This window comes from Brienomyrus brachyistius, chromosome 14, assembly GCF_023856365.1.
Source record: "Brienomyrus brachyistius isolate T26 chromosome 14, BBRACH_0.4, whole genome shotgun sequence".
In the NCBI taxonomy this organism is placed as follows: domain Eukaryota; kingdom Metazoa; phylum Chordata; class Actinopteri; order Osteoglossiformes; family Mormyridae; genus Brienomyrus; species Brienomyrus brachyistius.
This window is the reverse complement of record NC_064546.1, coordinates 7083580-7107205: the sequence shown is the minus strand read 5'-3', so window position 1 is coordinate 7107205 and position 23626 is coordinate 7083580. Positions and strand designations below refer to the sequence as shown.

The following is a 23626-nucleotide window of genomic DNA, read 5'->3' as shown; positions in this document are numbered from 1 at the left end:
AAAAAGATTTCAAAAGCTTTAGCTATCCCTCTGAGTACTGCTCAGAGCATCGTTAAGAAGTGGAAGGTGTATGGCATTACCAAGACTTTGCCTAGATCAGGCAGTCTGTCCACACTTGATGATATAGTTAGAAGGGCATCGATCAGAGAGGCTACCAAGAAGTCAAAGGCAACTTTGAAGGACTTACAAGGCCTCACAGCTGGGGCTGGTCGATCTGTGCATGTCACAACAATATCTCAAGCTTTACACAAAGCTGGCCTCTATGGCAGGGCGACAAAAAAGAAAAATTTCTTCATTTGCTCTATGCAAAAACCCACCTGGGAGATTCTGCTGCCGTGTGGAGAATGGGGCTATGGTCAGATGAGACAAAAATAAACCTTTTTGGATAGAACTCCAAGCGATATGTTTGGTGAAAGGCAAACACAGATCAACATCCAAAAAACACCATACTCGCTGTGAATCATGGTGGTGGCAGCATTATATTGTGGGAGTGTTTCTTTTCAGTAGGGATTGGGCGATTACAGGATTGAAGGGAAAATGGATGCTGCAAAGTACACCCAAATTCTTCAGGAAAAACCTGATTCCCTCTACAAGATAGCTGAAGATGGGTAAATAATTCACCTTTCAACACGACAATGATCCATTTGAACCGGTGACCTTCTGATTACAGGAATACAGGCTTAGCCCACTAAAGCATTAAGTACCTCTGTTTGTTCTCATATTCAAGTTGATCTACCTCAGACACTACTTTACAATCCTGAATTGAATTCAAAATGTCAAAAACTGTCACTGATTTAAAAAGATTACTATAAAAATCTGAACAAAACTAGTTACAAAAAAATAAATATTGTGATGAGGTATTGGTTAGTCAAGCATAGAATGCACATGGTTTAGCAACAAATACATGTGTACATTGAATTATCACTCCAAATACTGGGTGACTCCGCACACCAAAAGTCAGGAAAATGTTGTACTTCGGATTCATTTATTAGTAACACTCCCGGAAGGAGTGAGTTGTTTGAGAACGAGTTAGCGGGCTTATTGTGAAAATCACACCAAGTTGCACCTCTGTAAGATGTAGTTTTGAGTTTTTTCTGGGACTGCATTATACAATGGAATATGATATTCTAGATACGCTGGAACAACTCGGGTAAGCAAAGACGCAAAATTGCCATACTGATCTTGTATAGGGAGTATGGAAAACCTATTTAGCATGGCTAATGATAATTAGTCTTATAGTAAGAAATGAACTATATTTGTAGTAGTCTTCAAATGCATCTTTTTTCGCATTGTTAGTGGGCTGCCGTTTAAAATAGGGTTAGCTGTTTTAGTAAGCAATTTCCATATTGCTCCCTTTCTGTTGTAGCTAACAGTACTTGACTTACACCATTCATAGATACGATGGACCTATAACGGACGAGCATGTGCTCGCAGAAGCCTGCGATTGCGGCTTGTCCTCCCCCGCCTTTGCCGGTCTCAGTGTGTGGATGACCGTGCGACTCGGGCAGCTGCTGGGTCTGGAAGGAAGTGTGTGCATCGATGAAAGTATGTCCGCAAAAGCTTTTCTGACGTATCATCATGGATCAAGCACCAACGGTGCTGGATCCCTGTTGCTTTTGTTTATCTTTGTGTGTCTTTTTCTATAAACCAAATGGTTTGAAAATAAACTGTGCTATTGCACAGATGATGCCGATGGTCTTCAGTCTCACATAAGCAGGGTGCTGAAGGAAGTGCTCTGCCCATATCCAGCACTCTTGGAGAATCTACAAGAGGCGCTACAAAAGAAAGAGAATTGTCTTAATCTTATTTGTAAGTATGAAAACTTCTCTTGCGTTCATTTTGTGTATATATTGTACTGTGAAGTGTTTCTCGTATGTAATAATATTACCCTGTCCTTTGGCACGGAACTACCGACAATGTTGGTGTGTTTATACATACTGCCAAGGTTTTTTCGTCTACTAGGCTCTTTAAAATAAGAACACAAAGCAAAGTCAAAGGTCTAATTTTCCCTTCTAGGCAAGTACATTTTGTGATTTTTTTCTGCTGCCTCTCTCAGTATGTCTGATATATGAAACATTAATGTGTTCAGCATTTATGAAACAGGCTGTTTTTTTCGTAATGATATTTCACTTTATATTGCAAGCTATTTTGTTTTACTATTACAATCAAAGACATTTAGAAGTACTTGCATCAGGCAAAGCCAGCTTTTTTTTTCTTTTTCTCCCTTTTATTTAGATTTAGGATTTTCACTAAAATCAAGTAATGGAAACTAGGCCATAGATTAGACAGTTTGAAATTTCAGCCTGAGAAAGGAATGCATTGTATTTTATAATAACAGGTCTTATACAAAATGAAGAGAAAACAATGCAGATAAATTAAATAAATGCACATGAATAATTAGTGTAGATTCTGTTAACAAAAACAAATGCCTATTTACTAAGTGCAAATGTGAGTAAACATGTCTTTTCACTGTTGTCGAAATTATGTTAACTTTACAAATGTACTTTATGGTTAATGCATCAAACATCAAACTTACTAGTAGATCGACACTGCTGAATATTTCAATAGTTATTTTTCTAACTAAATCAAACAGTGATGTAAACTGATTGGTGGTAGTATAATTATTGTATTTCCATTCTGCGTTGAAACATGTCACTTTGTTCTGACTTTAGTTCCACAGCCTACTTGTTTCATGAAATATTTTTCTGCAACAGCATCTGTTTATTCTAGTTTCAGTACACCTTAGAAACTTAACTTTAATGGTGCAGGATGCTGAACTTTAAAAACATAAATTATTAATAAAATAATAATATCACTAGAACACTTTTTAATAGCTCAGGCAGTATGGTTTTGTGTTAAAATGTTGCTTCTGTGTCTGAATACCTTGTGAGAGATGGGGCTCTATTTTGAAAATCTAATTAAAAGCGCAACTAACATTTAAGGGTGTGTCCAAATCCATTTTGCAATTTTGATGGTGGGAAAAACAGACTTTGCAGCACTGCAAGGCACTCTCTTAATTTTTCTGAGGTGTGTCTTGGGTGTAAAATACAATGAACCAATCAAAATGGCACATCACCTTTAACAGGCAGGGGTGCATGACTTATGGTGGATTACTATTACAGTGGCATATTTGCTGGTTTTTGTGCCTTGTGCTGGTGTAAACTAGAGATACATATTGGATCGGTATCAGTGCCGATCCAAACCTATTTCACGGCTCGAGTATCGGCCATGCGTGACCGATCCACGTCCTATACTTACTTAGTTTTTGGCAATCTGTAAAAAGACAGCTCCTATTTCGTGTTAAATCTATTTGTACAATCAATCACACGACAGCTCTTTCCCATTTTATATGTGTTTTTTGTGGCATTCAAATCGAACGCTAATGCTGCCCCTCAGTCTTTTTTGCTACTCAGTAGGTGTGAGTACAGTGACTTCCACCTGTTGTGGCGTCATGCGCATATCCTTCACGGTACGAGGAGCGTAAGATAACATGTGACGATCTGAGAGTATTTACGCTTTTAACAGAAACCAGTAGCAGAGCGATTTGCAATCTTTGTAAAATAAAGTTTTGAGAGCTGGGAATAGCGTTTAATGGGCACTCCCGCTTAACAAAGCGCGCACAACTGTGCAAGACAAAAAAAATCAATGGATGATTTGAGAGTGGCTGTTTTGCAAACTCGCCGCAGCTTGTGATACAAGAGCTGACGCCAATGGGAGAAAAATTGTGTTAAAATTTTAAGCATTCACCACTTGTATATATTTGCTTTGAAGATATTCATATTTAACTGCAAATACCTCAAAAACACTTAAAACAAGGCATACAAACGAGGTGGAACAGTATGTTATGTATGTTTGTAGTAGCCTAATTAAATATTTCTTGTCATACATTTTTTCCATCTGTATTTACTAGCTAAAAAAAATGAATATATAAAGTATAACAAAGTAAAAAGCTATTGTATCAGTATCGGCAGTTGTGTATCGGAATCAGATTGGAACTGAAAAAATGTGGATCGACCCATCAATAGTGTAAAGTGTAGTTATTTCACCGTCAAAATAGCAAAATGGATTTGGACACACTCATAAATATTACTTGCACCTTGCATTTCACGCTTTGCATTAGATTGTCAAAATAGAGTCCTTTGTGTCGCGCTTTGCAGCGGTGGAAAATAGAGCCCATGCTGTTGGGGAATGTTGTATTGGGAAATGTTCTTGTCCAAAATCTATGTGTTGTGCTCTGCTGGAAGTCTTGCTTTTTTGTTTCTTGCTTCTAGGGCAAAAATGCATTTACTAATGTTGGGCAATTCTATTTTTGATTTTCCACTATATTATATAATTGGATAAACTTGGTAAACATTATTCAAATGTGAAGCATCACAAAATAGCCCTGTCTGAATTGGTCGGATTAGTGATCTTTAGCGATTATTTTAGCCAAGGTTTTTTGAAAGATGGAATCTATGTTTTGGGTAATCTATCATCTGTCAACTATGTTATTAGAATTATCAAATAAGGTAAAAGTAAGTTATTTCTTGTTCTGCTTCCATTTTTTCCCTTTATGAGTAGTAAGTGCTTTTCCTCCAAAGTTTTGGAACCTGGGGTCTCATTTATCAGTTGTGTATGCACAAAAATCATAAACTCCAAAAATGGGCATATCTAATTTTTATGCATAATCCCAGATCTGTCAAACAAAACTTGATGCTGAATTTATGCAGATCACTAACTTTTGGTACGCATTAATGTTTTAGGCACACTACTAAACTGCTTACGAGACTGTGGACATATGTAAACATCCATTTAGTACAGAAAAGTCGGCGTCTGGACAAACGTATCACCCATCATCTAAAGCCCTGGTGATGATTGTGCATTCACCATATAGTCTTGATTGCATCATGATGCGATTGCGACAGCCCCGCTGGCAAACAAACTGGCCTCCCAGTTCATATTTCTGAATCCCATATACTGTCACCTGAGACAGGTAGACTCCTCAAAGGTGTTTCTATCCGGTTCAAATTTATCGCTTACTCAGTAGGGTAGACCATACTACTGGACCCAGCAGGAAGTCCTGAAAATGACTGCAGTGGGAAAGGGCCTATTGAATTTGATTTCTTTACCCAAATATTGGCAACTGCTGACTTGCTTGCTTTTTAATATTCTGAAATGAATGGCCCAAAATGGAGATTTCATTCCCACAACACCATACTTTTTTGTTTTTCCATACATCCATTTCTGTCGCTATTCTGGGGTCAGGTTGCGGGGGCAGCAGTCTATGCAGAGATGACCAGATCTCCCTCATGCCAGCCACCTCTTCCATTTCCATTCCACCAGGGGAATGTCAAGGTGTTTCCAGGCCAGCCAAGAGATATAATCTCTGGGGCCTCCTCCCAGTTGGACATACCTGAAACCCCTCCTGAATGTCCGAGTTCCTCACCCTGTTTCTAAGGTTGAGTCCAGACACCTTGCGGAGGAAACTCATTTCTGCTGCTTGTATCCACAATCTCATTCTTTCGGTCACTACCCAGAACTCATGACCACAGGTGAGGGTAGGAATGTAGATCAACTGATAAATTGAAAGCTTTGCCTTCCAGCTCAGCTCCCTCTTTACCACAACAGAACAGTACAGAGTCCACATTACTGCTGATGCTGCACCAACCCGTCTGTTGATCTTCCCCTCCCTTCTTCCCTCACTTGTAAATAAGACCCCAAGATACTAGAACAACTCCTCTTCCGGCAGCAACTCACCCCTCACCAGAGGAGGACAATCCAACCTTTTCTGTTTGAGAACTTGGAGGTGCTGATCCTCATCCCAGCTGCCTTACTCTCATCTTTAAACTGCCCCAGTGCATGCTGCAGATTACCGGCCGACGATGCCAACAGGACCAAGTCATCCCCAGAAAGACATGATCTTGAGGTCACCAATCCAGACCTTCTCCGCCCCTTGGCTATGCCTAGAAATTTTGTCTATAAATGTTATGAAATGCTGTGCTGGTGCCAGGGCTGCCCAACCCACTGAGAACGAGTCTGATTTATTGCTGGCAATGGGTACCAAGCTCTTCCTGGTGCTCGACAACGCCTGGCCTCATGTGGTGAGAGTATGCAGGCAGTTCCTGGAGGATGAAGGAATTGATGCCATCGACTGCCCCCCATGCTCACCTGACCTAAATCCAATAGAATATCTCTTGGACATTATGTTTCGGTCCATTCCAGTCCATTATCCAGTCTATATCAGTATAGATATCCGGTATGATTTTTTTCCCCATTGAGATATGATGTGTTTTCAAAGTGTTCCTTTAATTAATTTGAGCCAACTAAACTGACTCGTAAGAAGCATAACAGGAATTAAATAGACGTGTTAAGGAATCTAAAGAATGCCAGAATTTGGTTATTCACAAATTGTTTTGTTCTTGTGCTGCTTTGATTTCCTCAGTGTATTTAAGTTCTGAACTGCAAGCTGCACAGATTGTGGAGAGCAAACAAAGCCATGTGGGTGATGTGTGTACAACTATGCAGAATCTCAAGTCTATCTGCCAAACATTGAAGCTCTCTGAACCAAATGGGCAATCAACAAGCAACATCTTCTCCGGCATTGAATCAAAGGTGGATAATAATCACTTCTTAATAGTGGTTTCTTCCTTTCTTTTGCCAACTTAAGTTTTAATGGTAAAAATTTTGTGTGTGTGCTACAAATGTTTATATTCCAGAATCCATGCTTTTGGGTTCAGATTTGTTTTTATTTATGTTGATTTGTTGTCTAGAGCACTGGCTTTTCTTGCAGATAAAAGAAATTTGTGAAGACCTTCCAAAGCAGCACCTTGGCAAGCCTGTCTTGAAGTTGTCCTTCAACAGTGAACAATGGGTGTGTGAATACAATATAATCTGCAGTTGCAGTACCACATTACTCAGACTAGCCGTATATGTTTTTATACAGCACTTCTTTGTTATTAGTAAATGGGTTACCAGTCAGGTTTAACTTTTTTAACTTTGTTTTATGCATCTTTAGGGAAGGTTGGAACAGATTAACTCTGCTCTTTCTGCTGAGTATGAGCATAGGCGCAGGATGCTGATTAAGCGCTTGGATGTCACTGTGCAGTCTTTCAGCTGGTCAGAAAGAGCAAAGGTTGTGTAAAGACTTTATTTTTTTATCGTAATTGTTGAGTATCATCAATGTTTTTATAATGCGGAATAATAATTGACATAATTTATAATTTGTTCATTTTAAAGAATTGTTTAGACAGAATGGCAAAAGTTTACCAACCCTTGAGATATTCGTTGCTGTTCAAGCCATCGATCAATCTTGGTCACCTGCTAGCTGCAAGAGAAGACATTTGCCATGTGATGAAGACAAGCAGTGGGCAAACTCGGGAGAAGTCTGCATGTGCCATAAATAAGGTTGGGATATACATTTTATTTTTGTGGATACTGCTGTTCTTTACTGTTGCCATTGATCATGCTGGAGGTACTGAATGATCCACTTTGTCCTTCACAGATTCTGATGGGCAGTGTTCCTGACAGAGGTGGACGGCCATCAGAAATCAATGCTCCGCCACCTGAAATGCCACCTTGGCAGAAGAGGCAAGACTTTGCAGGAAGAGGTGGCTGGGATTCTAGGGAGAGAGGAAGGGCAAGAACACATAGGAATTTTCATGGAGGAATAGGAGGCAGCTATGGTAGAAGAGCGAGACATTATTTCTATTAAGGCATATTATTGTGCACTGTACATTCAAGTGAAACTAAATAGTTGTAGGCTTCATAGGAACACTGAGGTAGTGCTAAGATAAATCCAGTGCTTTAATACTAAGGATGTGGTTCTTGTGCATACTTATGCTACACTTTCAATTAACTTTGCTTTTTGCATTTTTTAAGTTATTTGCATTCTCAAAATTTTTCTATATTGTGAAATAAAACTGAAAACCAGCTATAAATGCTATATGCTAGGTATAACTTGCTTTAGATCTTTTTTTGTCTTCTCCCATTTACTTTGACAAAACTTGACATAGAACTTTTATTTAGTTATGCAGAGAATGCAAAAAAAAAATCTTCTTTAAACATCATTTTTGCCCTTGATTATATCAAGAAGAATTTGCTGATGTAAAAGATGTTTCTGGTTAAGCACAGAGGATCTGTTGTGAGAACCATGTATAAATAAGACAATGTTGGGTTGGATCCTTTGTCAAAAATTACCTTCTGCGTAGACTGGTTTTATTTCGATTATTTCATTGTTTTTACTTTTTCTTCTTGCTAACAGAATATGCCAAGAAACACAATACTTTACTATTACATTTAATATTTACTAATTAATTGTGGTCTAAAATTTTAGTTAAGACTAAAAAGAACCGGTTATGCAATGAATAGTTAACATACAGTTAATTTGGGTTTTACTGCCACTAGTTAGCACCTAGTTGGATTTTACTGCCATTTAAAGAAGGCAATAGTATGGTGTTTTGGGGGGGCCACGGACATTTATTTTTTATGTGCATAATTTAGTTTCATGTGCCCACAAAATAAAATACTGAATCAAGCTCAGGAAATGTACAATTATTTTTGGGCTTTCAATTTGCTATTTCAAGCTGTCTAAGTTGCGTGCACATTTTGGTTATTTGTGCCTTCAAACCCAGAAGCTGGAGTCTTGGAACTGCTATACTGATACGGACTAATGCTATGGTATTATGTATTCACTCAAATCTTTGTAATAAGACATAATATTTCTCACATTTCAATTAGTGAATGTTCTATATCTGACAGTAGTCATATAAAGTTTCCATGGTGGAAATTAGGGATTACAGTAATTAAAGCTTATGTACTATAATGACAAATACATGTGTATACCACCAAGCCCATATCTTCTATTAATGCACAATATGTCATCCATTCCAACTTATTCTGCTAGATTTTCCACGTGTCCACATAATTCAATGGTAGAAATGAAGGGTTATGGTCATGTAATTCTTAATACTGCACATGATGATAACCAATATGTATGCATCTCTGAGCCTTTATAGTAATTTATAATATCTCCCATTCCATATTTCATCCATCCATCCATCCATTTTCCAAACCGCTTATCCTACTGGGTCGCGGCCATTCCATATTTATTGTTCTGTATTTATAATGGATTAAAAATGACGCTTTGTGGTCTTTTAGTTACCATTTACATATTTATGTATCTTTTTTATTATTATTATTTGGCCTTTAATTCAGTAACAAATTATTTACATTGAGTATTTGTGCACTTCAAACGTGCAGTTGGCTTGACTGCAGTCCCAAACTTTCAGCTCCTGGCTATGTGTGCACAAATAACAATTAATGTGAGAGTGCAAAATAGCAAATGATGAGCACAAAAATAGTAAGTCATGCACACATTTTTGGGTTTTGTGAGCTCAATTCAGTATTTCATGGGCATGTTAAGCTAAATTGTGTGCATGAAAAAATACCTCTTTTGGCCTTTCCAGGGCATCGTACAAGTCAAGTTGTATTTTTTAAATAAACTGCTCACTGTGTGAAATACACTAGTTAGTGTTTCTGTCTGCAATAGTGACTTCTTGATGGTAATAATATTATGATGCTTTACATGGACTGCACATTTATAATGCATACGTAGAACATTCATCCATCCATCCATCCATCCATCCATCCATCATCTCCCACTTCCCGGGTCACGGGGGCAGCAGTCTCAGCAGGGAGACATAGTCCCTCCAGCGTGTCTTGGGTCTTCCCCGGGACCTCCTCCCAGTGGGACATGCCCGGAACACCTCACCAGGGAGGCGTCCAGGAGGCATCCTAATCAGATGCCCGAGCCACCTCATCTGGCTCCTCTTAATGCGGAGGAGCAGCGGCTCTACTCTGAGTCCCTCCTGAATGACTGAGCTCCTCACCCTATCTCTAAGGGAGAGCCCAGCCACCCTGCGGAAGAAACTCATTTCGGCCACTTGCACTTGCGATCTCATTCTTTCGGTCACTACCCACAGCTTGTGACCATAGGTGAGGGTAGGAACGTAGTAGGCTTTGCCTTTTGGTTCAGCTCTCTCTTCACCATGACAGACCGATGCAGTGCCCGCATCACTGCTGATGCCGCAATGATCCGCCTGTTCTCCCGTTGCATCGTTCCCTCACTCGTGAAGAAGACCTCGAGATACTTAAACTCCTCCACTTGTGGGAGGACCCCATCCGCAACGCAGAGAGAGCATTCTACCCTTTTCCAGCTGAGGACCATGGTCTCTGATTTGGAGGTGCTGATTCTCATCCCAGCCGCTTCACACTCGGCTGCGAACTGTCCCAGTGAGAGCCGAAGGTCATAGCCCGATGAAGCCAACAGAATCACATCATCTGCAAAAAGCAGAGACCTAATCCTGAGGTCACCAACCAGACACCCTCAACTCCCTGGCTGCACCTAGAAATTCTGTCCATAATAACTATGAACAGAATCGGTGACAAAGGGCAGCCCTGGCGGAGTCCAACCCTCACCGGGAACAAGTCCGACTTACTGCTGACAATGCGGACCAAGCTCTGGCATCGGTTGTACAAGGACCGAACACCCCTTATAAGGCAGCCCGGCACCCCATACTCCTGGAGCTCCCCCCACAGGACTCCTCGAGGGACACGGTCGAATGCCTTCTCCAAGTCCACAAAACACATGTAGACTGGTTGGGCAAACTCCCATGAACCCTCCAAAACCCTGCTGAGAGTATAGAGCTGGTCCACTGTTCCATGGCCAGGGCGAAAACCAGACTGCTCCTCCTAAATCTGAGGTTTGACAATCCGGCAGACCCTCCTCTCCAGAACCCCCGAATAGACCTTACCAGGGAGGCTGAGGAATATGATCCTCCTATAGTTGGAGCACACCCTCTGGTCTCCCTTAAAGAGGAGGACCACCACCCCGGTCTGCTAGTCCAGAGGCACTGCCCCCGATGTTCATGCGATGCTGCAGATGCGTGTCAACCAGGACAGCCTCACAGCATCCAAAGCCTTAAGGAACTCCGGGCGGATCTCATCCACCCCCAGGGCCCGACCAATGAGGAGATGTTTAACCACCTCAGCCACCTCCGCCCCAGAGATAGGGTCCACCCCCAAGTCCCCACACTCTGCTTCCACATTGGAAGGCGTGTCGGTGGGATTGAGGAGGTCTTCGAAGTATTCCCTCCACCGACCCAAAACGTCCCGAGTTGAGGTCAGCAGCGCACCATCCCCACCATAAACAGTGTTGATGTTGCACTGCTTTCCCACCCTGAGCTGCCGGATGGTGGACCAGAATCTCAAAGCCGTCCAAAAGTCGTTTTCTAAGGCCGCGACAGGCACCAACCACCTTATAGCCATAACTCCGGTCAGCTGCCTCCACAATGGAGGCGCGGAACATGGCCCATTCGGACTCAGTGTCCCTCGCCTCCCCCGGGATATTGGAGAAGTTCTTCCGGAGGTAGGAGTTGAAACTCCGTCTGACAGGGGATTCCGCCAGATGTTCCCAGCAGACCCTCACTAAACGCTTGGACCTGCCAGGCCTGGCTGGCTTCCTCCCTCACCAGCGGAGCCAACCCACCACCAGGTAGTGATCTGTTGAGAGCTCCGCCCCTCTCTTCACCCGAGTGTCCAAGACATGCGGCCGCAAGTCTGATGACACGACTACAAAGTCGATCATCGAACTGCGGCCTAGGGTGTCCTGGTGCCAAGTGCACATATGGACACCCTTATGCCTGAACATAGTGTTCATGATGGACAATCCGTGACGAGCACAGAACTCCAATAACAAAGCACTGTTCAGGTTCAGATCGGGGGGGCCGTTCCAATGACGCCCACTGCAGGTCTCACTGTCATTGCCCACGTGAGCATTGAAATCTCCCAGCAGAACAAGAGAGTTCCCAGGAGGAGCGCTCTCCAACACCCGTTCCAAGGACTCCAGAAAGGGTGGGTATTCTGAACTACCGTTTGGCGCATAAGCACAAACAACAGTCAGGACCCGTCCCCTCACCCAAAGGCAAAGGGAGGCTACCTTCTCGTCCACTGCGGTAAACCCCAATGTACAGGTGCCCAGCAAGGGGGCAATAAGCATGCCCACGCCTCTCCCCGTGGGCAACTCCAGAGTGGAAAAGGGTCCAACCCCCCTCAAGGAGACTGGTTTCAGAGCCCAAGCCGTGTGTCGAGGTGAGCCTGACTATATCTAATCGGAACCTCACAACCTTGCGCACTAGCTCAGGCTCCTTCCCCATCAGAGAGGTGACATTCCATGTCCCTAGAGCTAGCTTCTGCAGCCGAGGATTGGACTGCCAAGGTTAGGGGTCTTCTGAGCCGCACTTCGTCTGGTTCCTCACCCACGACCTGTTTGCCTTGGGTGACCCTACCAGGGGCATAAAGTCCCAGGCAACATAGCTCCTGAGATCATTGGAACACACAAACTCCTCCACCACGATAAGGTGTCGGCTCCAGGAGAGGCGTAGAACATTCAGCAGCATGTTAGTATACCATAACGTCTGAAATCATTGCATTCATAACACTTTCAATGAAGAAGCTAAGACCACTTTAATATACATTAATAAAAACTATCTTGATAAACAATTCTATAATCATGTGTTTGTTATTGATATATATTAAAGCTGTAAAGGTATGTTAGGATGTTAAAGTATACTTACTTGCTTATGAATGTTCTATGAAGGCATTATGAAGGTGCAGTAAATTTATAGTGTTACCATATATTGATGATATGCATGTGTTTGTCCATCTGAGAGTACTCCACTGTGATGCTTTGTTCTCAGAAGAAAAAAACAAATGGAAAAATAGTGATGAAGGAAGAAAAGTGAGTGGCTCAACGGCCTAAGTCTCTGTGTCTGATCAGGTTGCCAGTCTGAGCCCTGGTCTTGGCAGGTGGGCTCTTAAGCAATGCCATTAACCCCCAGCTCCAGGGGCACTGCACTTTAGCTAACCCTGCACTGGGATTCCACCTCTCCAAGCTATTGAGAGCAAGATTGGATCAGCAAAGAAAAGCATTCCAATGTACCTATATTTGTGCAAGTAGCAAATAAAGCATGTTTTTTTAATCTTATTTAACTGATTGAATCTTAGATTTAAAGCTTTGAATGCAGGATAACATTCTCAAACTTAACAGACAAAACTGAAGTCTTACTGGTCGGCCCTAATCATCAGCATCCAAATCCTCCAGATTCTCTGTTAGTATTAAAAAACCTGCCACTGTTAACGGAAAGCTTGGAATGTTATTTGACTCTTCACCCAGCTTTGATCTTCACCTAATATCCCTCTCCAAAGTCTCAATCTTTCACCTCCAAAACATTGCTCGTCTTGCCCATTTTTGTCCAATATTGATGCCTTATCTCTGGTCATTACATTCTGTATTGACTACTTCAATTCCCTTTTCGATGGCCTCCCGGCAAAATCTATACAAAAGCTTCAGTATAGTCAGAATTCAGCAAATCAAGTTCACACTCATATTAAATGCTTCGCTCACATCACAGCCATCCTCTCTCAGCTATACTGGTGACCTGTTCAGCCTGAGATCATATTCAAAATATGCTTCTCACTTTTAACGCTCTGCATAACCTTGCTACCTCAGTGAACTATTGGTTCCCTACTCTCCTTCTCGTTCTCTCAGATCTTCTAATAATCATCTCCTCTTTGCTCCATGCACAAGACTTTCCACCATGGGTGGCAGGTCCTTCAGTGCCATGGCCCCCAAACTATGGAACTCTCTTCCACAATCTCTCTGTGACTGCTCTACCTTCACTTCCTTCAAATCTGAACTAAAGACATTTCTTCCATGAAAATTTCTCTACTGTTTCTTCCTGATTACTGATTTTTTCCCCCTATAAATTTAATTGCTAAAGGGCCTACTGATATGCTGAGATTGGGCTTGAATTGGCCACCTTCTAGTTACAAGCACAGAGGCTTAGCCCACTGAGCTACACTGTGACTAGAACATAAAACGATTTTCAGAGATTTTCAATTGCAGAGAAGTCTGTACACATGCACATGCATTTACATGTATGTAACAGTTGTATTTCGCCATAAATAGCCTGTATGGTTTACAAACTACCCCATCGCTTCTGATGTATTTTAGGTTTATAATGGAATAATATAGATTTGCCGTAAGCAAAAGCATTATTCATACCAGATGCATGACAGTTGGCAACCCTGCTTTCCGTGTATGTCTGTTTCTGACTCTCGGTGCCTAGTGATTCAGTATTACTTACAATTTGCTGTCGCGGAACATAATGAAATCAGCCCACGACCTCCTAATATTTACCCGCAATTGTATTTTCAAAATAGCATAACTGGGCGGGAAAACCTGCGATGGGCTGGCCTCCCATCCTGGGTTGTTCCCTGCCTCGTGCCCATTCATTCCGGGATAGGCTCCGGACCCCCCGCGACCCAGTAGGATAAGCGGTTTGGAAGATGGATGGATGGATGGATAATAATGGGGCGGCATGGTGGTGCAGTGGTTAGCACTGTTGCCTCACACCTCTGGGACCCAGGTTCGAGTCTCCGCCTGGGTTACATGTGTGTAGAGTTTGCATGTCCTCCCCATGTCGTCATGGGGTTTCCTCTGGGTACTCCGGTTTCCCCCCACAGTCCAAAAACATGCTGATGCTGATTGAAGTTGCTAAATTTCCCTTAGGAATGTGTGTAAGTGAATGGTGTGTGAGTGTGCTCTGCGATGGGCTGGCCCCCCATCTTGGGTTATTCCCTGCCTCATGCCCATTGCTTCCAGGATAGGCTCCGGGCCCCCCGCGACCCAGTAGGATAAGCGGTTTGGAAAATGGATGGATGGATAATAATAATGGGGGAATATCTACGTGGGAATATGATGGCAAGTGTGTGTATTAGGATGAATTTGCGAACGATTACGTTGCCCACGTGGCATGGAATTAATCCTTCTACTGTAATATTCTGGGAAGTTGTGATAATAGATTAATTCTGATCGTGTATGGACTAATCATCCTGAAATTCAGATTAATCGTCCATGATTCACCCAGGATGTTATTGAACACAAACGTGTTATTCTTTACCGATCACCTGTAAAATCAATTTCTTTACAAATACCTTGTCTCTCATAAAAAGAAGCCATGATGCTCGTCCATTAGATCGGCATGCAGAATGCTTATCTTGGTTTCGGGAGACGGGAGGGTCATTATACAGCACCTTATTTTGCCTTCAGGGGGGCAGGGAGGCATTGCGCAAGGACGCCTATTTTACTATGTTATCGCAAGCAGCATCAGTCGGACAAAAGGGGGAATTTGAGAACATATTGCCTGAGGGGAATGGGTGAGCCTGGCCAGCTTATCCCCTGCCCGCACGCAATGCTAAATTTAGTAAAAAGGAAGGGGGAGATCCCAGTGTTGATGGGAGCTCAGCCGTGGGATAGAGCGCGCATCGCCTGGCATTTCTCAGTACTCACATGTTGGTCTCCTGCCATGCAGGACTGAAAAGGGCTCCCCAGTCCATGTGTGAAGATGGATGATGAGGGCGTGTTCGAGTGTACAGGTAAATGATGACCTGCTGCAGCCTGATCTTGGGAAAAGCTGGTGGCAGCAGGAAACCAAACGGTAATGGAGTTTGACACAATACTGTCTGTAATGGCTGAATAAAAGTTCATTAAGATGCATTGTGACATGTTGATTGTCCTGAGCTGGTGCAGGAAGAAGTCTCCGCTGAGCTTTTTTTGTGATGGATGTGATACACTTCAGTATGTTCGAGATGGTGAACACTAGAAATTTTAATGACTCAACCACTAACACAGCCTGACCCTTAATATTCCAAGGGGATGAGTGTGCAGGGTTGTTGGCAGAAGTTGATCCTCTTCTCTACAGTCTTAGCAACATTGGGCTCTAGGTTATTCTGAGTACATCAAACCACAAGATAGTCCATTTGTTCACAGTAGCTGGTCTCGTTGTTAGAGATGAAGCCCACTATAGTTGCATCATCTGCAATTTTCAGAATTTTGGTGGAGCTGTCCTTGGATGTGTAGTCATTTGTCTATAGTGAAAACAGGAGAGCTAAGAGGACACAGCCATGAGGGGAACCTTTGGACATTGGATCAGAGAGGTGAGGGCCCAGCCTCACATACTGTTTTCTATCTGTCAGGAAGTTGGTAATCCATTGACAGATGCTGTGAATGCTTTTACAGCATGTGATGTAATACACAGATGGATACATTTCCCCACCATCCATCCATCCATCATCTTCCGCTTAATCCGGGGTCAGGTCGCGGGGGCAGCAGTCTCAGCAGGGAAGCCCAGACTTCCCTCTCCCCGGCCACTTCATCCAGCTCCTCTGGGGGGATCCCGAGGCGTTCCCAGGCCAGCCGGGAGACATAGTCTCTCCAGCGTGTCCTGGGTCTTCCCTGGGGTCTCCTCCCAGTAGGACATGCCCGGAACACCTCCCCAGGGAGGCGTCCCGGAGGCATCCTAATCAGATGCCCGAGCCACCTCATCTGGCTCCTCTCGATGCGGAGGAGCAGCGGCTCCCAAATGACTGAGCTCCTCACCCTATCTCTAAGGGAGAGCCCAGCCACCCTGCGGAGGAAACTCATTTCGGCCGCTTGGACCTGCGATCTCGTTGTTTCGGTCACTACCCATAGCTCATGACCATAGGTGAGGTTAGGAACGTAGATCGATTGGTAAATCGAGAGCTTTGCCTTTTGGCTCAGCTCTCTCTTCACCATGACAGACCGATGCAGCGCCCGCATGACTGCTGGCACCGCACCGATCCGCCTGTCGACCTCCCGTTCCATCGTTCCCCTACTCGTGAACAAGATCCCGAGATACTTAAACTCCTCCACTTGGGGGAGGACCCCATCCCCAACCCGGAGAGAGCATTCTACCCTTTTCCGGCTGAGAATCATGGTCTCGGATTTGGAGGTGCTGATTCTCATTCCAGCTGCTTCACACTCGGCTGCGAACTGCTCCAGTGAGAGCTGAAGGTCACGGTCCGATGAGGCCAACAGAACCACATCATCTGCAAAAAGCAGAGACCTAATCCTGAGGTCACCGAACCAGACACCCTCAACGCCCTGGCTGCGCCTAGAAATTCTGTCCATTAAAGCTATGAACAGAATCGGTGACAAAGGGCAGCCCTGACGGAAGCCAACCCTCACCGGAAACAAGTCCGAATTATTGCTGCCCATGCGGACCAGGCTCTGGGACCGGTCATACAGGGACCGAACTGCCCTAAAAAGGAAGCCCGGTACCCCATACTCCCGGAGCACTCCCCACAGGACTCCCTGAGGGACACGGTCGAATGCCTTCTCCAAGTCCACAAAACACATGTAGACTGGTCAGGCAAATTCCCATGAACCCTCCAAAACCCTGCTGAGAGTATAGAGCTGGTCCACTGTTCCACGGCCAGGGCGAAAACCACACTGCTCCTCCTGAATCCGAGGTTTGACAATCCGGTGGACCCTCCTCTCCAGGACCCCCGAATAGACCTTACCAGGGAGGCTGAGGAGTGTGATCCCCCTGTAGTTGGAGCACACCCTCCGGTCCCCCTTCTTAAAAAGGGGGACCACCACCCCGGTCTGCCAGTCCAGAGGCACTGCCCCCGATGTCCACACGATGCCGCAGATGCGTGTCAGCCAGGACAGCCCCACAGCATCCAGAGCCTTGAGGAACTCCAGGTGAATCTCATCCACCCCCGGGGCCCGGCCACCGAGGAGCTGTTTGAACACCTCAGTGACCTCCGCCCCAGAAATAGGCGAGTCCACCCCCAAGTCCCCACACTCTGCTTCCACATTGGAAGGCGTGTCGGTGGGATTGAGGAGGTCTTCGAAGTATTCCTTCCACCGACCCAAAACGTCCCGAGTTGAGGTCAGCAGCGCACCATCCCCACTATAAATAGTGTTGATGCTGCACCGCTTTCCCGCCTGGAGCCGCCGGATGGTGGACCAGAATCTCCTCGAAGCCATTTGCCCACCATTCAACATGAAATAATGTTTAAACAGACTGTTTGCAAATTGCTGGTTTTCCCAGAGTAGTTGATGTCATTGATTGAAGTTCATTGCCCTAGGTGTGGTTGAGCATGCATATACATTTTAAGTGGTATTGTAGTATTAATACAAGTATTAATACATAGATGGTCATGGATGCTAACCTTGCAATACTTGATATTGTAGTGAAGTGGCCCAGCTCAACACATGATTCCAGGGTATAGTACTGTAAAATCATGTCTATCCTGGATGTCATCTTCTTGGGGGTTAGGTATGCCCAAAGAAGAGATGGCTGATGACTTCTTTTCCAAACCGGCACTCAGTTTCATAACAGGTGAGGTTTAAGTACCTCAAAGAGTGATTTAAATATTTCATTATCATATTGTGCACCTATGTAAGTAATACTCAAATTGATTCATTGTAATATAGCCTTTGAGTTAATTGCTGAGGTATTCGATGACCTAACAGATTTAATGGTCTAATGTATCTCTATCTGCGATGGGCTGGCCCCCCATCCTGGGTTGTTCCCTGCTTCATGCCCATTGCTTCCAGAATAGGCACCGGACCCCCTGTGACCCAGTAGCATAAGCGGTTTGGAAAATGGATGGATGGATCTCTATACTAACTAGACTTTTGGAGCACACAAGATGATAAGGAGCATGACCAAACAGGACAATAGAAAAGATTTAATGTCCTTCACAGTGGAGCGTGGCACAGTCCACATAGGGCATAAACCATCATCACAGCAATGCGCAGAATTGCACAACATATACAAATCATGCCAAATTCCCTTGCCTCTCAAAGGTGAAGACCCGGAAGCTGATAATGGCGATGATGATGATGACAGCAACAACATGCACACAATACTGGTGAAAGTGGAGGGGGGTAGAGATTCCATGAGCACTTTGCCAGCCTTCACTTTAGGTGAGAAAGATTATTAAAAACATAATGATCCCCACTTGGCGATGACAGTTCTTCCCTCATTAACATTAACAAATAGCTTGAGGCCATTTTATTTTTATTTGGGGTGGCATGGTGGTGCAGTGGTTAGCACTGTTGCCTCACACCTCTGGGGTCCAGGTTCGAGTCTCCGCCTGGGTTACATGGGTGCGGAGTTTGCATGTTCTCCCCATGTCGTCGTGGGTTTCCTTCAGTTTCCCTTCACAGTCCAAAAACATGCTGAGGCTAACTGGATTTGCTAAATTGCCCGTAGGAGTGCATGTGAGTGTGCCCTGTGATGGCCTGGCCCCCCATCCTGGGTTGTTCCCTGCCTCATGTCCATTGCTTCCGGGATGGACTCCCCGTGACCCAGTAGGATAACCGGTTTGGAAAATGGATAGATTTTCTTTGTTTTCACTGTGCAATATTCTTCTTGTAATTCCAAGACTTTTAGCTGGATTTTAATTTTTTTCTCTTTAGTTGATCTAAGGTCATTGTGTCTGGATTAACAGTGGAACTGGAGGGCATACTGGGTGCTCACCCCAGTGTCTGAACACTCAATAGTGTTCATTCCTTTTATGAAAACATAAAGGTACTGTATTGCTGTGCTGTGCAACATTTCTGTTTATTAAACACATTCTAAAGCTTTGTAGTTGCATCATATCATGTCATTATGTCTCAGATGTGCAAATGAAGCCTTAATGTTCCTCTAGTTCCTCCAGTAGCAGAAGAGCTGTGTCATTTCTCTGCACTCCAAAGATGGTGATTTTGGTGGGACCTAAAAACTCAGGCAACCCACTCTGCCACCACACAGGAGGTTTGGGTGCAGGGCCATCTCCTGGTCAAACAGATTTTCATTCACAATAAATGTCTGGAAGATGCGTTTACTGGGAAGGTAGCCTACCTGATTGATCTGTTACTTTGTTGTAGAGTTCTCGCTAGCTTTTCAGAAGTATTAGCCACTGTAGCTAACTGAAATGGAGTTTCCTTAGCCACACATGCAAATGTATTAGACACAAAATCATTCTCATGCTAAAAGCATAACTGCTTCTACAGATGCAAAAAGGTCAAATTTAAGCCTCTAGACAAGTAGCCTGGCATTGTCTACCAATATTTCCATTGGCAGAATGCATTTTGTGCAAGTTTTTTTATTTCCCACATATGAATTTTTGCCGCATCCGATGCACCTGTTTGTTCTTGATTAACCTAGAGGTGCCACATTTAGCATGAGAGGCTATGAAATCTAGTATGTATTGATTGGAATTTTATATTATGGCCCCTTTGTCTCCTAAGCACCCTCTGTAGCTTGCTAACCTGCACTGTAGCAGCTGCATGTTGAGTGCTATCTGTGCTTATTAGTATGTGTCATCAGTTAGGCTACCTCACCCAGGAGGACCTGGGGGTCTGGGTTACAAAGACAACATATATCGGTAATATAATTAGGTATGCATCAAAAACTAGAATTAGTTTAACATATAATTTCCCAACGGGGATCAATAAAGTATCTATGGTAAAAAACACAATTGTATATAGGAATAATGGACACCTACTCAATACATTTGTCCTCTGAAATCCCTGTCCAAGATAAATGAATGATATTCACAACCTGAAACGAAATGGTTAATAAATGCTTACATTCTCCATATAACTAATTATAATTATGCAGTAATTATGTTTAATATGATAAAAGGGCATTTAACAGTAACACTATTACCAATAAAAACTTCTGAAAAAAATGTGATTTTTTTTTTTATTACAGACTTTACATATACTGATCAGCCAGAATATTAAAACCACCTGCCTAATATTGCATAGGACCCAAAATATTTGTCACGTTTCATTTTCCATACAATACACAAAATATTTCGCGTGTAGTGTAATTATTACTAGTAGTAATGAATAATAAGTAGTACTGTAGCCTTACAGTTGTGGCCAAAAGTTTTCAGAATGACACAAAAATTAATTTTCACAGTCTGCTGCCTCAGTTTTTATGATGACAATTTGCATATACATACGCTCCTCTACTTACGACTGAGATACGTTCCAAATGGCCATTTGTAACTTGAAATGTTCCTAAGTCGTTATTCAACATCATTTTAAGGGTATACGCAAGTACAAAGAACTAGGATGCTGGGAGTATGCATGCTACGCTACTGCACAGCGGGAGTAGCCACCAAAAATCGTACTACCAGAAATTGGTGCGCAGAAAAAAAAATTGATGTTGTGGACAGGAAACGGGAGCCCAAGGAACACAATTTGGACTTACAGTCCTCTTCATTCATATGTCTGAAAGTTCGTAAGTTAAAAGGAGCATAGTAGAGGAGCATTTGTACTCCAGAATGTTATGAAGAGTGATCAGATGCATTGCAATTAATTGCAAAGTGCCTCCTTACCATGAAAATGAACTTAATCCCAAAAAACCCATTTCCACTGCCACAAAAGGACCTGCTGACATCATTTCAGTGATTCTCTCGGTAACACAGGTGAGAGTGTTGAAAAGGACAAGGCTGGAGATCACTCTGTCATGTGGATTGAGTTAGAATAGCAGACCGGATGCTTTAAATGAAGGGTGGTGCTTGAAATCATTGTTCTTCCTCTGTTAACCATGGTTACTTGCAAGGAATTGCGTGCATTCATCATCACTTTGCAAAAAAAGGGCTTCACAGGCAAGGATATTGCTGTTAGTAAGATTGCATCTAAATTTATTGGATCATCAGGAACTTTAAGGAAAGAGGTTCAATTGTTCTGAAGAAGGCTTCAGGGTGCCCAAGAAAGTCAAGCAAGCTCCAGGACTGTTTCCTAAGATTCAGCTGTGGGATCGGGGCACCACCGGTGCAGAGCTTGCTCAGGAATGGCAGCAGGCAGGTGTGAGTGCTTCTACACACACAGTGAGGCAAACACTTTTTGAGGATGGCCTGGTGTCAAGAAGGGCGGCAAAGAGGCCACTTCTCTCCAAGAAAAAGCTCAGCGACAGACTGATATTCTGCAAATGGTACAGGGATTGGACTGTTGAGGACTGGAGTTCAATGCTGAAAAAGGCATTGTTCCTCACAAAACTGTTTGGTGCAAAACATCTCCCAACCACCCAAGAACAGTTTTGTGAGGAACAATGCCTTTTTCAGCATGATGGAGCACCGTACCATCAGGCAAAAATGATTACTAAGTGGCTTGGGGACCAAAACATCGACATTTTGGGTCCATGGCCAGGAAACTTCCCAAACCTTAATCCCATTGAGACGTTGTAGTCAATCCTCAAAAGGCATGTGGACAAACAAAAACCTATAAATTCTGAAAAACTCCAAGCATTGATTATGCAAGAATGGCCTGCCATGAGTCAGGATTTGACCCAGAGGTTGATTGACAGCATGCCAGGATGAATTGCACAGGTCTTGAAAAAGAAGGCCCGATACAGCAAATATTCACTCTTCGCATAAACTTACAGCAACTGTCAATAAAAGTCTTTGACACTTATGAAGTACCATACCATAGACACATCCGACAAAGATCTACAAACACTGATTGCAGTAAACTTCGTGAAAACCAATACTTGTGTCATTCTCCAAACTTTTGACCACGGCTTTAGATTTAATGCATCAATGTTGTTCTTTCACTTTCTCTGTATGCTGATACTTCAGAAAACTACAAAATGTCATCATCCAACTCTGAGATAGGACAAATTCTTATCTTAGACAAACTTTTAGCATGATTCCTAGGAATTATTCTAAGACACTAGTTAAATATAGGCATAAACACCAAAATCAAAATTCCATATTTTTCCATACTGTGTAGATGTGCAGCTGAAATATATAATCTCTCCAACATATCCTGGTTCTGCCCAGGGGACTCCTCCCGGTTGGACATGCCCAAACCTTGTACAACTGCCAATGCCGCAGCTCTTCTGGCCTGTCAATACTTTTCAACTCTCTATAAATACTCATGTCACTGTCCTGAAGGCCTCCTTCAGCCCAACAGCTTCACTATAAGCCCCACTACAAACTCCATCACTTTACACATTTTGATAAATATTAACCTGATCTGGATCACAGCAGATGAAAAGGGGAAACTGAGTCCAATGATATGGCACTTTCACAACATTATTGAATGTTGCATGTTACTTATGAAAGCAAATTAGAGTAACCTCACTTAATTTATTGTACAACGCATCCATCCAGCCAATCCATTTTCTACTGCTTATACAGGGTCAGGTTCTGTGGGTAGCAGTCTAAGCAGGGATGCCCAGACCTCCCTCTCACCAGCCACCACCTCCAGCTCCACCGGGGAAATATCAAGGCATTCTCAGGCCAGCTGAGATATATAATCTCTCCAGCATGTCCTGGTTCTTTCCCAGGGCCTCCTCCTGGTTGGACATGCCAAAAACATCTACCGAGGGAGCTGTCCAGGAGGCATCCTAGATAGATGCCCGAACCACCTCAACTGGCTCCTTTTGATGCAGAGGAGCTGCCGCTCTACTTTGAGTCCCTCCTGAATGCCCAGACTCCTCACCCTCTCTCTAAGGCTGAGCCCAGACACCTATTGGAGGAAACTCATTTTTGCCGCTTGTATTCAGAATCTCATTTTTTCAGTCACTACCCAATGCTCATTACCATAGGTGAGGGCAGGAATGAAGCTCGACCGGTAAACTGAAAGCTTTGCCTTCCAGTTCAGCTCCCTCTTTCCCCAAAAGAACAGAACAGTGCCAGCCTTATTGACAACGCTGCACCAATCCATCTATCGATCTCCCACTCCCTTCTTCCCTCACTCCTGAACAAAAGA

General features: G+C 43.4%; 1 protein-coding gene across 1 annotated transcript; it reads left to right on the top strand.

The window, feature by feature from the left end:
• The first annotated feature begins 927 nt into the window (after window positions 1-927).
• Window positions 928-9496, top strand: fam98b (family with sequence similarity 98 member B). Its single transcript, XM_048974173.1, has 8 exons — window positions 928-1150; window positions 1397-1545; window positions 1684-1809; window positions 6422-6591; window positions 6770-6850; window positions 6995-7111; window positions 7216-7383; window positions 7481-9496. The coding sequence occupies exons 1-8, from the start codon at window positions 1113-1115 to the stop codon at window positions 7688-7690; spliced, it is 1059 nt and encodes a 352-aa protein (XP_048830130.1). The 5' UTR covers window positions 928-1112; the 3' UTR covers window positions 7691-9496.
• The last annotated feature ends 14130 nt before the right edge of the window (window positions 9497-23626 follow it).